Source organism: Mus pahari, chromosome 13, assembly GCF_900095145.1.
Source record: "Mus pahari chromosome 13, PAHARI_EIJ_v1.1, whole genome shotgun sequence".
Lineage (NCBI taxonomy): Eukaryota > Metazoa > Chordata > Mammalia > Rodentia > Muridae > Mus > Mus pahari.
The window spans coordinates 1,046,376-1,060,321 of record NC_034602.1 but is presented as its reverse complement, the minus strand read 5'-3'; the positions used below and the strand labels follow the sequence as shown (position 1 = coordinate 1,060,321).

The 13,946-nt window shown below is 38.8% G+C and overlaps 1 protein-coding gene across 1 annotated transcript in view; it reads right to left on the bottom strand.

The window, feature by feature from the left end:
- Positions 1-13,946, bottom strand: part of Eml6 (EMAP like 6) — a 271,194-nt gene that overhangs the window by 137,101 nt on the left and 120,147 nt on the right. The window contains exons 6-7 of the mRNA XM_021210974.2: positions 6,795-6,980; positions 5,510-5,645 (exon numbers count right to left, since the gene is read on the bottom strand). Of these exons, the coding sequence (XP_021066633.1) occupies positions 5,510-5,645; positions 6,795-6,980 (322 nt within the window). The remainder of the gene's footprint in view (positions 1-5,509; positions 5,646-6,794; positions 6,981-13,946) is intronic.

Below are 13,946 nucleotides of genomic sequence, written 5' to 3'. Positions count from 1 at the left end.
AAAAAAAAAAAAAGTTGGATGCAACATATGCTGTTATACTTCTCATGAGATGAGTTAGGGCCCTAAGTCTGCAATTATCTTGAGGTTCACAAGCCTGTGTGCTTCTATCTCCTTGTCCATAAGATGACAGAGTTGCTCTCACTAACTTCCAATCTCTCTCCCATCTTGAAAACTCCAGAATTCATATTCCCTGAAACACAGTGGCTCTGAAACACACACATCTCTGAATGGTTTAGGATTTTGGGTTCATGTGAGAACTGGCAGCCAAACTTTGTAACATGAAAGTAATGCTTTTGATATTGATTTTAAAGAGAATGGATTGTTTAAGATTGGGTTTTGGTTTCCAAAAGTTATGGTTATGCCTTAATATTGTAAAAGAAACTCAAAAATTATGGTTAAATAGCCAGTGTTCCATTGACTGCCGTTTGCAGTTTGATCGCAAGCTCAGGATTCTTAACTCACCCATATATTGTAATTAGGATGATTGTAAGAGTAATAAAAGTTATAAACAGCTGTGGCAAGTATGGGCCTGCATTATTGAATACAGTGGCAGAAGCAAAATTTAACCCCCACCCCCAAGATTGGAAAGGAGATCTCAGTGGAAATTTATTGGTTATCGAAAAGGCTCCTGATGAACGGTTTCAAGGAGTTTGTGGATAAGCTACTAAAAACAGCTAGAAGAATTTTCAGAGACCCTCAAGAAAGAGTTCCTTTTGTTACACAATTGTCTTATGAGAATAATAACACAGCTTGCTGTGGCCATTTGGCCATACAAAGCGAAACAGATTTATCTGGATATATTCATCTTTGTGCAGAAATTGGACTCTCATACAATCAGTGTTTGGTTATGGTTGCTGCCTTACAGGGACTATAGTACAAACAATACTTTTTACAGTGCGGAGGTTATAAAGAATGTTTTAAGTATAAATTAGAGGCATAGACAGAAAGTAGAATTGCTCTCCTGGAATCTGTCCTCACTGCATGAGGAGTAATCTTTGGGCCAGGACTCAGGCATTATGCTCAGACTAAGAAATATTTACATGTGAGATAATGCAAACCTTAGAGCGGTCTCAGGTTGGTGTGGCACTGCTTTTGTCCTTGAAGCCCTGCCTTTGGAAGTTTTGGGGGCCTTGCCTTGCCTTGCCTCCGGGGAATTATTTTTAAGCCCAAACAGCATTATTACAGATCTACCCAGGTGTTGTTCAAAATAAAGTTTAAACTTAAGACCTTTATGAAAGGTCAATGAGGCTGTGAAACTTGTATAGGCATTACAGTCTGATGTGCCTATGCCATATATAATTATTATGGATTTGGTAGGTTGTTTTTTCCATTGCATCCTGATAATTGTAAAAGTTTTGCTTCTAGTGAACTTGTAATCATTGGAAAGTTTTGCCTCTAGGAATGGCTAACAGCCTTACATTATGTAAAAAAAGATTTTTGTCTTTGCTTCAATACAAGAAGCTAGGACTTTGAATCTTTCATTGTATTTTGTTTATTTTATGGAGAGTATTTTATTAGCTAATCCCTCTGAAGGGAAATTTATTACAAACCTTTGCTGTTACACAATTAGCTTTAAAAACTTTGGAGTAGTTGTTGTTCCAGAAAAGATTCAGAAGCAATATTTTTTTCAATATTTGGGGCCTCAGTTATATCCTAGAAAAATTGTGGTATAGAAAATTCAAGAAAGAAAAGATGGTTTGCTTACTTCATATTATTTTCAAAAGCTTCTAGGAGATGTTAATTAGCTAAGACCTCACCTTAAGCTCACCACAGGAGGACTAAGGCCTTTGTTGGTTGTTATCAAGGGGGATGCAAACTAACTGGTGAGAGACAAATAGCTTTGCAGAAAGTAGAGGAAGTTAGCTGTTTATTTTAGTTATTGTTACTCAACATGCCCACAGCAATTCTTTGGCAAAAGAGAGCATTAATGTGGATTCATCTTTCATCATCTCCAAGTTTTAACATCCTATTATGAAGCTGTTGTGGTGTTAATAAAAAATAGTAGGATAGAATGATGAAAGTACTTTGTAAAGAATGTCTTAAAAACCTGATAAGACATTCTTTGTTTCAAACAGCAATTAAATTGATTATTAAAGAATATTGATATTTGGTATATTGCATGGAAAACTTTTTAGGCAAAATTGATAATCATTATCCGAAAGACAAATGTGAAGAGCCCTTTTGGGTTCTGACATTGGCCAAGGACAAGGAAGTAAGCTCAGGCAGGAATCTAACTTTAGGCTATAATAGAGAAGTAGACTTCAGGCAAGATTCTGGGCTTGGACAAGGAAGTGGGCCCAAGTATTTTGGTCATTATGACAAGCCCTTTTAAACAACTGCCATGGGAGTAATCATGGGACTTTGCTTACTGCCTTGTTAGCTCCTTATTGTACTGCTTGTCCTAATACTTGCATGTAATTAAAATGGTATAAAAGCAGATTGGGCAAATTAAATTTGCCTTCAGTCTCAGAATTGACTGGGGTCACGCTACAATGTTGTCTGTCCTTTTTCTTTTTAATCCTCATTCCTGCATGGAGAACCTGTTGACTGACTGAGCAGGCTTGATCAGACGAGTTGTTAAAATTTGTTTTAGTATTTCCTGTAAATTTATGCATGTATCCCATAAAAATGCATCTACTGTATTTATAAACAGCCCTTCTTTGGGAAGAGAAGTATATGTGATTGGATCACATATATATATCAGAACTTACAATTGTTTGAAATTGTTCCTTTTTTAGATACAGTTAATTCTCAAATTTTGCAATTGTTTATTGATTTACAACTCAAGTTAAGAAAAAGTACTGTTCCTTTAAAGGACGGTCCTTGAACATTTAATAACTCATCCTGGACTGCCTGGATAAAACTCGGTAAGGCAGTGCCACAGCAGATTTGTATCCCAGGCAGATTATAGGCCTGAAACAGTAATAATTAGCCACATAATCTCATTATTTACATAATCAAAATAGTAATGGCTTGAGATAATAATTTGGTATTTTTAGAGAATGTGCATGTCAAATTGTAAAGACTTGTTCTCGATGTCCTCAGTTTCTACCTGTTCCACATAATGGTGTTAATTCTCGAGGACTTATACTTAATCAATTATTGCAAATGGATACTCAACTTTCTGATTTTAGAAAAATAAAATATGTACATGTGATTGTTGATATCTTTTCAGGCTTTCTAGTTGCAACTGCTTTAACAGGAGAAGCAACTAAAAATGTAATTAGTCATTGCCTGCATTATTTTTTTATGCTTGATGTTCCAAATCAGATTAAAACAGATAACGGAACTAGCTATTACAGTCAAGCATTTGAGATGTTTTGTCAACAATTTAATGTTACCCATATTACTGGCATTCCTTATAATTCTCAAGGACAAGGTATTGGGGAACTTTAAAGCAATATCTTCTTTAAAAACAAAAAATGGAGAATTATACCCTCCAAGGTCACCAAAAGCAAATCTTGCTTTTGTCTTATTTGTTTTAAATTTTTTGCAAACTGATGTTAAAGGTCAGTCTGCAGCATATCACCATTGGCAGGGAGTTTCCCCTTGTGATTTTTAGTACCCCCTTGTGATTTTTCACTGCTATTTTTTGGCGTTTTCCAATAACGCCCTCCCTTTCCCCTTGGATTGTGTTTTTTTCCTTTAAATATTCCCTTTCCTAGCTACTCGGGGTTGAACTCCTCTACCCATGTGTGGGATACGAGTCGACCCCAGTGAGCTGGTTTCTGTCAATAAACCTCCTGAGATTGCAGCAAGGATGGTCTCTCATGAGTTCTTGGGGAGTCGCGTCATCCCTAGACTTGAGTGAGGGTCTCCCCTCTTCGGGGCTCTTTCAAAAGTAGCAAGTATGGTGTTGTAGAATTAGAACATGACCATGAAAATGTTCTTGCTGAATGTTTAGAAATTCTTTTTAATAAAATGGAAAATAAAAACAAAACCCCAGAAAAGAATCACAAAACACAGTTTCCATGCAAATGAGGTCAACAGGAAAAAGATGGGGGGAAGTTCATGCAGATCAAAAGTCCATCTGAAGACAAAGTCACTGCTATAGTTTTACATCCACATTGAGACCAAGGCAATCCTGACACTGTTTTGCCTGAATCTGCTCCTCTCAAATGTGCTTTACTTCCGTTTATGAAGCAGGGAGTAGGCAGAGCAGGTTAAGATCTCTCTGAGGGTGGGACGCTGTGTAAGAATCTGCTGTCCTCTGTCTCCGCCTATCTGTTCTGCTCCTCCACACCCTCCTCCTATCCTTGCTCACCCTCACTTTGCAAATGCTCACAGGGTGGGTGTCTGGAGTTATTTGGTTGAAAGATTTTGCCTTTTTAAAATGTGGCTCTTAGAAAAACTAACTTGCTTCTACAAATTTATATATTTTTCTGAATAAATTTGCTTAAAACCACATGATATTGCCGGGCGTGGTGGCACATGCCTTTAATCCCAGCACTCGGGAGGCAGAGGCAGGCAGATTTCTGAGTTCGAGGCCAGCCTGGTCTTCAGAGTGAGCTCCAGGAGAGCCAGGGCTACACAGAGAAACCCTGTCTCGGAAAAATAAACAAATAAATAAATAATGAAAATAAAATAAAATAAAATAAAACTTGATAAGAAACAACACTTCTTAGGGAGGACAACCTGAGGACACGTGCTCTCTTCTCTCTGCTCTCTGATGCTTGCCCTAGCCACCTCAGTGCCACAGGGGCCACAGGTTTATTTTCAGAGGCTGCACACTGTCACATTTACTGATTTCCTTGTCCAGAAATTCTTCATTTCATCACTGAAAATAATCCCATATTATGGGAAACCATTCAGCTTTTTCACTGTAATGTTATCATCTGTCTTTGCTACAGGATCACTGTAGCTTTATTCTAAGCAGGGGAAAAGATATCTACTCATTTTCAACATATTTTGGAGCTTGTATTCAATATTTTTATGTAAACCCTTAAAGTCTTTTTATTTATTTATTTTTAAATATTTATTTATTTATTATATGTAAGTACACTGTAGCTGTCTTCAGACACTCCAGAAGAAGGAGTCAGATCTTGTTACGGATGGTTGTGAGCCACCATGTGGTTGCTGGGATTTGAACTCCGGACCTTCGGAAGAGCAGTCAGGTGCTCTTACCCACTGAGCCATCTCACCAGCCCCCTTAAAGTCTTCATAGAACAAAGCAAACACTGTCAGGTAGAATATAAAATGCACATATTGAATTATTTTAAAAACTTTCACTTTATAAGTGATATGCCTCATGCATGTGTGTGTACTCTGTGTATACCTAATATACACAGAAGCAAGAAGATGCCACAGGTCCCTGGAACTGGAATTACAGGCACTCGTAAGGCGCCCTGTTGGTGGTGTGAACTGTATCCAGGTCTTCTGTGAATGCTCCTAACAGCTGTGCTGTCTCTCTAGCCCTTACATTTACTTCTTTCTCTTAAACAAAAACACAAAACTTGACATTGTACGTAACCTTCTTAGAGTATATGGTAAGTAATAACACACATTTTACCTTTATATCCTTGTTCTGTCTCCCTGAGATCAATTTTGGTTATTGGTTTGAAATCAGTGTCCCATAATCGTATGCAACCATCTCGCCCACCAGTAGCAAAGCCCTCTTCACAAGCATACAGGCTGAAGATCCCAGCCTGTCAATTATAAGAGGTAGAATTCAATCCCACAGTCACAAATGTCATTGTTGCTGAATCTCCATGATTAAAAATAACAGAGCAAAACTAATTGAAGCAGATGCTGATTTCTGTTGAAATCTGACAGCAGATCAACATACTTCATCTCAGCTGGACTGCAGTAATTACAGCCACCACCAGGAAGCAAAGCATCTAATTTGATAAGATTGTTACCTCTACCACCCAAAATGTTACTTATGAGTGCCTTGATAAAAGCAGATACAGAATCACATTTCTGTATGACAACTGAGCCTTCTGAAACAAAGACATTACAAAGGTGTCACACTTAGATCATAAATTAACGAAGTAGAAACACAGACTAGGGGCATGGTGCCACACCATTTATCAGTATAGGGTACCTGAGGCAGATCTCAGCCTTTCAGGATGGTGTCACTTTTGACAAACCAAAAACTTCAAATAGCATTGTGTCAGCATTGTGTACTATTGCATGACTCCTTTTTCATTTTTCATATTTAAAATACATTGACTCTTATTTTACTTGATTTTTTCAAAGCTCTTATGTTACATTATGCTGACAGAAACTTATTGCTGAGGCAGCAGATCATTTAATGAATGAAGACAAATTCTGACCTCTTAATTATTTTAGGAGTCATTTGGCAATGAAACCAAGACAAATGGTTTTCATCATAGATGATAGGGAAGGCTCTAAAGTATCTAAACTATTTCACTGAGTTGTCTAAGGTTTTCTTCATGGGAAGAGTAATGAGGTCTGGGGATGCAGCTGAATGACAGAGGTCTTGCCTCGTGTGTGAGGCTCTGGGTTTAATCTGCAGCACTAAAAGTGGTAACAGTGAATGAATTTGAAGGTATTAACACTAATCAGCCAATTTAAAGTGAAGGCTGGATTTAGTATGGATATTTTTTCCCTCAGGTAACAAAAGTAACTTGAGAAATCTTCATGAGTCACTTCATGTATGTGTATGCTTATGTGTATGTATACACAGCTGTTTGAAGCCTAACTGTAAAGCAGAGGGCAGAAACAGAGAGATGTGTGGCCTTAACCCATTCAGTACATCATCCACATTACATCAATCCATATTACATCATCCCTCATTACCTCATCTTAGAGCCCCATATAGCAATACTCACACTATGTGCTCCTTGAATAGTGCGGACTAAGGTGAGCCCTTTCCAGACATAGATGTCACCATTTAAAGCACCAGAGTATGTGATGTCTTCTTTGGCACATGCAAGGCAAAGGATAGTCTGAAGATCTCCTATTTTGCCAAATATGCCTCTTTTTGCAGCCAGGGCATTTCCACATAGTGTCCAAAACTAGGAAATAATAAAATAAATATATGCTGAAATAGAGTACTCTATACACATTCTATTATTCGTATTTTCAGTAATTTTACAGAATATACTTTATCTGAACTGAACATAAATAGTTTCTCTGTGTCATTAGAGAACCACAAAAAAAAACCTGCATACCTCTAGAAGCATAAGAAAAGCTCACAATGATATTTTTTAACTTTAAAAGCTCCAAAATTTCAAAATGTTAATGTTTAATGGCATTTAAATGACCCCAGTGTTCACATAATAGAACTGGTCTTTTATCAAATGAATATGGAGCATAGAAACGTTTGGAAGTGTAGATACGTAGAGAAGGAAAGCCACATCTGCAGCACACGCCTATAATCTGCAGCACACGCCTATAATCTTAGTACTTGGGAGGCAGAGGAAGGAGGGACATTGCACACTGGAGGCTAGCCTGGTCTACAAAGCAACTTCCAGGCTATCCAGAACTATTTAATAAGGCCATACATAGAAAATGTGATGTGATGTGATGTGATGTGTGGTGGTGGTGGTGTGTGTGTGTACATTAATGTACTACATAAAGAAAAAGTGGTTAGGCATAACTTCATATTAGCATAACACATATCACCTAGCCATTTTAAAGTATGTACATATATTTTACAAACTGCTTTCTAGGCTGGTTGGTGGAGTTGGTTAGAGCATAGTGGCAATAAAAATAATTCCTTTTTAACCAAAGTAGTATAGGTTTGTTTTTTTGGTTTTTTGTTTTTTTTTAACTATAGAATTGCTCACATATGTTTCTAAATACAAGTGATACTTCACAAAGGCACACAGTCACCCAGGCTTCTCCATTTTGCTTGCACAGATCTTTTGGAAGATGGCAAGCTTAAAGCTTGGACGATTTGTAGATGACAGCAGGGACACCACCATAGTTATACAGAAATCCAGTATTTTTCCTTGGTGTAGTTCCTAATGTATGAACTGGTGTAACTCTGGTGCCACTCACTAGCCCCCACAGTCTCCAAATGCCTTCTACATCTGTGTTTATTCTCACAACACTCTTGAGCACAGGTTAGTACAGATTCTGCTACTCTTTCATATGCAAATGTGGAAGAGTAGGCAGAAATACTTTCCTAAAGACACGGATTGTATAAGAAACCAGAGAAACCTGGGTCACTGCTTTGAGAACTGCAACTAAGAAAGTGGGTGTGCGGAAACAAGGCTTTTGTGACAACATACTCAGATTATACTCAAGAGGTGGGGCCAGTGAGCAGCTACAGGAACCAAGTTGCAGTACTTGAGATGAACAGGAATGGCATAGTGGGCAAGAAATTACATCTCACCCAGGAGAGCAAGATTAGATGACTCTAAGGGGCAAGGATGTATGGAAGAAAAAAATCAGTGGCAATCCTAATATTCTGTGCCTGCAGGAGAGGAAAGATGGTGATCCTCTCAGAGTCTGGTGGTGGGAAAGCACTAGGCAGAAGCACTGCTCTGCAGACCCACTTCAGAGATGAGAGCATCATTCATTCAACTATTTGAAATAGTGGTGAATTCTGGAAGTAGGAGCCTCCATAGTTTGGGGGCAAGAGCAAGAAAGTCTTTTTTTTTTTTTTTTTTTACTTCATTTACATTTCAAATGCTATCCCCAAAGTCCCCTATACCCTCCTGCCCCTGCTCCCCTACCCACCCACTCCCCCTTCTTGGCCCTGGCATTTCCCTGTGCTGGGTCATATAAAGTTTGCAAGACTAAGGGGCCTCTCTTCCCAATGATGGCCAACTAGGCCATCTTCTGCTACATATGCAGCTAGAGACACNNACTCNGGGGGTGCTGGTTAGTTCATATTGTTGTTTCACCTATAGGGTTGCAGACCCCTTCAGCTCCTTGGGTACTTTCTCTAGCTCCTCTATTGGGGGCCCTGTGTTCCATCCAATAGCTGACTGTGAGCATCCACTTCTGTGTTTGCCAGGCACTGGCATAGCCTCATAAGAGACAGCTATATCAGGGTCCTAAGAAAGTAAGTCTTGAGGAGAGTATGTGCTCACTCACTAGAACATGAACATAGACAAAGAAAGAAAAAGTAAGCAATGCTTGTTATCCTGGAAGAACTTCCAAAGTATAAAAGAGAAAAGTTTGACATCATCCACTAATTTTACTCAGAGACAACAATTTAATGTTTAGTGATATTTTCTAAACAAATATATATTTTAAAAATTTAGGAGGCAATGGTGAGGAAAGAGTTTGATCCAGTACATCTCTTCAGAGTTGGTGATGAACTGTTGATGCAGGCTCACCAATCTCTACTGCTACTGCTAAAGGTAAGAATGCCTTTTTAATAATATCTGTCTGGGGAGGGAGGGCAGGCAGTTCACTGAGCTTAAGAGCTGGGATGAGAGTTATATTATAAACTCAGAAAGACAAAGTACACATTTTCTCTCATATGTGGAACTAGATATAGTATGTTATATTTGTATATGTATACTCATGGGTCTTGAGACTGGAAAGGTGGTCATAGTGGGAGTAAAGTTTAGGGAGGGAGAGTAAAATAGTGTGGTGGCACCTACTGATGTGTAACATGAGAGCAGGAAAGGGAGTTGGGGAGCCAGCAGGGCAGGAAGGTGCCACAGTGGGGATGGCTTTGCAGGAGGGAAGGGATTAGAACAAAGTACAATGACATGGTAATGCCATAATGAAGACCACTCCTCTGTAAATAAAAGCATCAGAGCCACAAGTAGACTAGACTGACCCATGGAAAACACATTTTGAATATTTCTCAGTATCGTAAGTAGCCATCTAAGCCACTCACAATGATAGCATCATAAGAATTTTGTGTATTTTGTTTAACCACGGGGATAGCTGGTTTCAGGTTTTCTTCACTTTGGCTTTGCTATTGGAATGTTACTCAGCAATGAATCAGTTCTTGGTTCACGGTCCTCAGAAGTCACTTGGGAGAAACTCCACATTATGAAATTACTGGACTAGAGAGGACTGGCATTTCTAAAACTATCAATAAATACTGCCAAATTTTTGGTCAAAAAGACTAAATTTACCCATCCACAGTAAAACTTGGAAGCAGTCCCTCATCAAGTCCTTGTCAGCATCAGATAAAATGTAATAAGATCTTAATATATTCATTTTTTTAAAGTGTGTATTCAATAAGATTTAGCATTTTCATTTATCTAATGGCCAAAACTGTTTCTATTTTTTGTTGGTTATCCACGTAGTCTAAGGTATGTATTTGTCTTTATATTCCATGAATACATTAATATCTACTCTTTGTCCTTTATTCTTGCTTATATGTGGTTTTCTTCCTGAGAGAGCAAATCCATAGTATATGTTAATTTGTATATCTGCATACCAATATCATTATAACTTCTTTCTGCCCTTACAGATGGAAGAGGACCTTTCCACAGCCTAAGAGTAATCACACATTTACTTAAATATTTCATGTAAATAAAAAGAGTTTTCTAGGGCCTTTATTTTATTAAAGGTGACCTTATAGAAGGTTCTGTATGTTGAGGCAATGTACCACACTGCAGCAATCCAAAGACATCTTTCCAACAGTCTGACGGCATTTTGCTGATAAATTTTCTAGTAAAGACAAAGATGGAATGCACCCAACTATGTAGCTGTTCTCTTGGTCTGGTTTGCTTCTGCCCTCTTGTGGCTTCTGCACAAATTGTAACTATAAAATAGGAACTAGGTGATTGTTTTTGGCTGTGTGGGGAAGAGGCTTTGAAAGCCTGCAGCTGCCCTAGTTTACGGGCTTTCCCTTGTGACCTCTCCTAATCTTCCCTCATCTAACTATGATGTCTTCTGGTCTTTAAATGCCTTCCCAACATGGAAGCAACCTTTTTTTTTTTTTTTTTTTTTTTTTTTTTTTATATTATTTGTGTTTTTTTTTTTAACATCACCCAGGGAAACACCATACTTCTTTAGTTACCTATAGTTTCTTAAATATTTCACACTTTAATTGGCTTAGAATTTACTTTAGTGCATATATGAAGTAATATTACATTCCTCATTCAAATAGTTTTAGTACCCAGTGGTTAGAGATACTACCATATTGTAACTGTTTGTTAAAGATGCCACTGTGTCTAAACTGACACAAATTGTTTACTTTGCTGCTTTAAATTTTTTTATTTATATAATTTAAATTATAACTTCTAATATGCTTTGGTAAATAGTGCATACCCTTCATCCTAACTAGTTTTTATCCCGAAGTTATTGGTTATTTTCACTGTCTTATTTATCCAGACTAATTTAGACAGGGACTACGCTTCAGGACTGAAAAACAATGACAGTCAAGTGAAGTGCCTAGCAGCAGCTAGACAGGAAGTTTGGTTCATTTAGTACTAATCAGAAGTTGCCTGATATTTCTAAGATTCCATGTTTTAAAACAAAACCTGTTCTGCAGAGCGTGGTGGCACACGCCTTAATTACCAGCACTCTGGAGGCAGAGACAGGAGGATCTCTGTGTTCCAGGCCAGCCTGGCCTACGAAGTGAATTCCAGGACAACCAGGGGTACACTTAGAAACCCTGCTTCAAAAAATTAAAAATAAAAATAAAAAGCTGGGTCTGGAGAGGTGACTCAGCAGTTAAGAGTACCTTCTGCTCTTCCAGAGGACCAGAGTGCCAGTCCCAGCAACCACATGGTGGCTCACAATTTTCTGTAACTCCAGTTCCAGGGGATTTGACACAGACACACATGCAGCCAAACACCAAAGCACATAAAATTAAAATGGAAAAAAATCAAACATACAAAATCATCTGTATTAACACATTTTTTTTTTCATGCAAGAATGCAAGATACTGATCTTGGGTGTGACCTCGTTAAGGGGTCCCAAGATCCCCAGAGGACTCTCCACACTGCAGGCACCCTAGCACACCCGGGATCTTGAGATCACTGGTAAGTGGAATGCGACATCAGTTCCAAAAATCCCAGAGGGTCTTGTGCTAGCAGGAACAGGGTCAAAGGACAAAAGAAGGCCCTAGCACACCCAGAATCTTGGGCTCACTAAGACCAGTCTACACGGGGGAGCACATGGGTGGCAGAAGCAACAGAATTTCTTGGACAGGGTCCCTTCGGGCCTTCATCCTCAGCCAGGTTACAGAGCTGAGACCCAGACCCCTGGACACCTTCCCTGCCAGAGGAGAGTCGGCCTTCAGAGAGGGCTCTGACTCCAGGAATTAGGAGGTGGATCTGAGCTCCAGACTTCTGTGCACCTTCTCTGCAAAAGGAGAGCTTGCCTGCAGAGAGTGCTCTGACCACTGGGACTCAGGAGAGTTGGTCTCCCAGGAGTCCTGACATAGGCTAAAGAATCACAGGAGGAACAAGATCAGGCCAGACACAGCTAGAACGTCTAACACCAGAGAATACCAGATGGCAAAAGGCGAACATAAGAATCTTACTAACAGAAACCAAGACCAGAGGGCATCATCAGAAGCCAGTATGCCCACCACAGTGAGTCATGGATACCCCAACACACCCGAAAAGCAGGATTCAGATCTAAAATCACATCTCATGATGCTGGTGGAGGATTTTAAGAAAGGCATTAATAACTCACTTAAAAAAAATACAGGAGAACACTGCTAAACAGGTAGAAGACCTTTAAGAGAAAGTACAAAAATCCCTTAAAGAATTACAGGAAAACACAACCAAACAGGTGATTAAATTGAACAAAACCATTCAAGATCTAAAAATGGAAGTAGAAGCAATGAAGAAAACCCAAAGGAAGACAACTCTGGAGATAGAAACCCTAGGAAAGAAATCAGGAACCATAGATGCGAGCAGAATACAAGAGAAGGAAGAGAGAATCTCAGGTGCAGAAGATTCCATAGAGAACATGGACACAACAATCAAAGAAAATGCAAAATGCCAAAAGATCCTAACACAAAACANCCAGGAAATCCAGGACATAATGAGAAGACCAAACCTACGGATGACAGGTATAGACGAGAATGAAGATTTTCAACTTAAAGGGCCAGTAAATACCTTCAATAAAATTATAGAAGAAAACTTCTCTAACCTAAAGAAAGAGATGCCCACGAACATACAAGAAGCCTACAGAACTCCAAATAGACTGAACCAGAAAAGAAATTCCTCCCGACACATAGTAATCAGAACAACATATGCACTAAATAAAGATAGAATATTAAAAGCAATGAGGGGAAAATGTCAAGTAACATATAAAGGCAGNCCTATTAGAATTCCACCAGACTTCTCACAGAGACTATGAAAGCCAGAAGATCCTGGACAGATGTNATACAGACCCTAAGAGAACACAAATGCCAGTCCAGGCTACTATACCCAGCAAGACTCTCAATTACCATAGATGGAGAAACCAAAGTTTTCCATGACAAAACCAAATTCACACAATATCTTTCCACAAATCCAGCTCTTCAGAGAATAATAATGGGAAAACACCAACACAAGGATGGAAACTATGCCTTAGAAAAAGCAAGAAAGTAATCCTTCAACAAAACTAAAAGAAGACAGCTGCAAAGACAGAATCCCAACTCTAACAACAAAAATAACAGGAGGCAACAATTACTTTTCCTTAATATCTCTTAATATCAATGGACTCAATTCCCAAATAAAAAAGGTATAGACTAACAGACTGGCTACACAAACAGGACCCAACATGTTGCTGCCTACAGGAAACCCACCTCAGGGAAAAAGGCAGACACTATCTCAGCGAGAGGCTAGAAAACAATTTTCCAAGCAAATGGTCCAAAGAAACAAGCTGGAGTAGCCATTCTAATATTGAATAAAATTCACCTCCAACCCAAAGTTATCAAAAAAGACAACAAGGGGCACTTCATACTCATCAAAGGTAAAATCTTCCAAGATGAACTCTCAATTCTAAATATCTATGCTCCAAATGCAAGGGCATCCACATTCATTAAAGAAACTATACTAAAGCTCAAACACATATTGCACCTCACACAATAATAGTCGGAGACTTCAACACCCCACTCT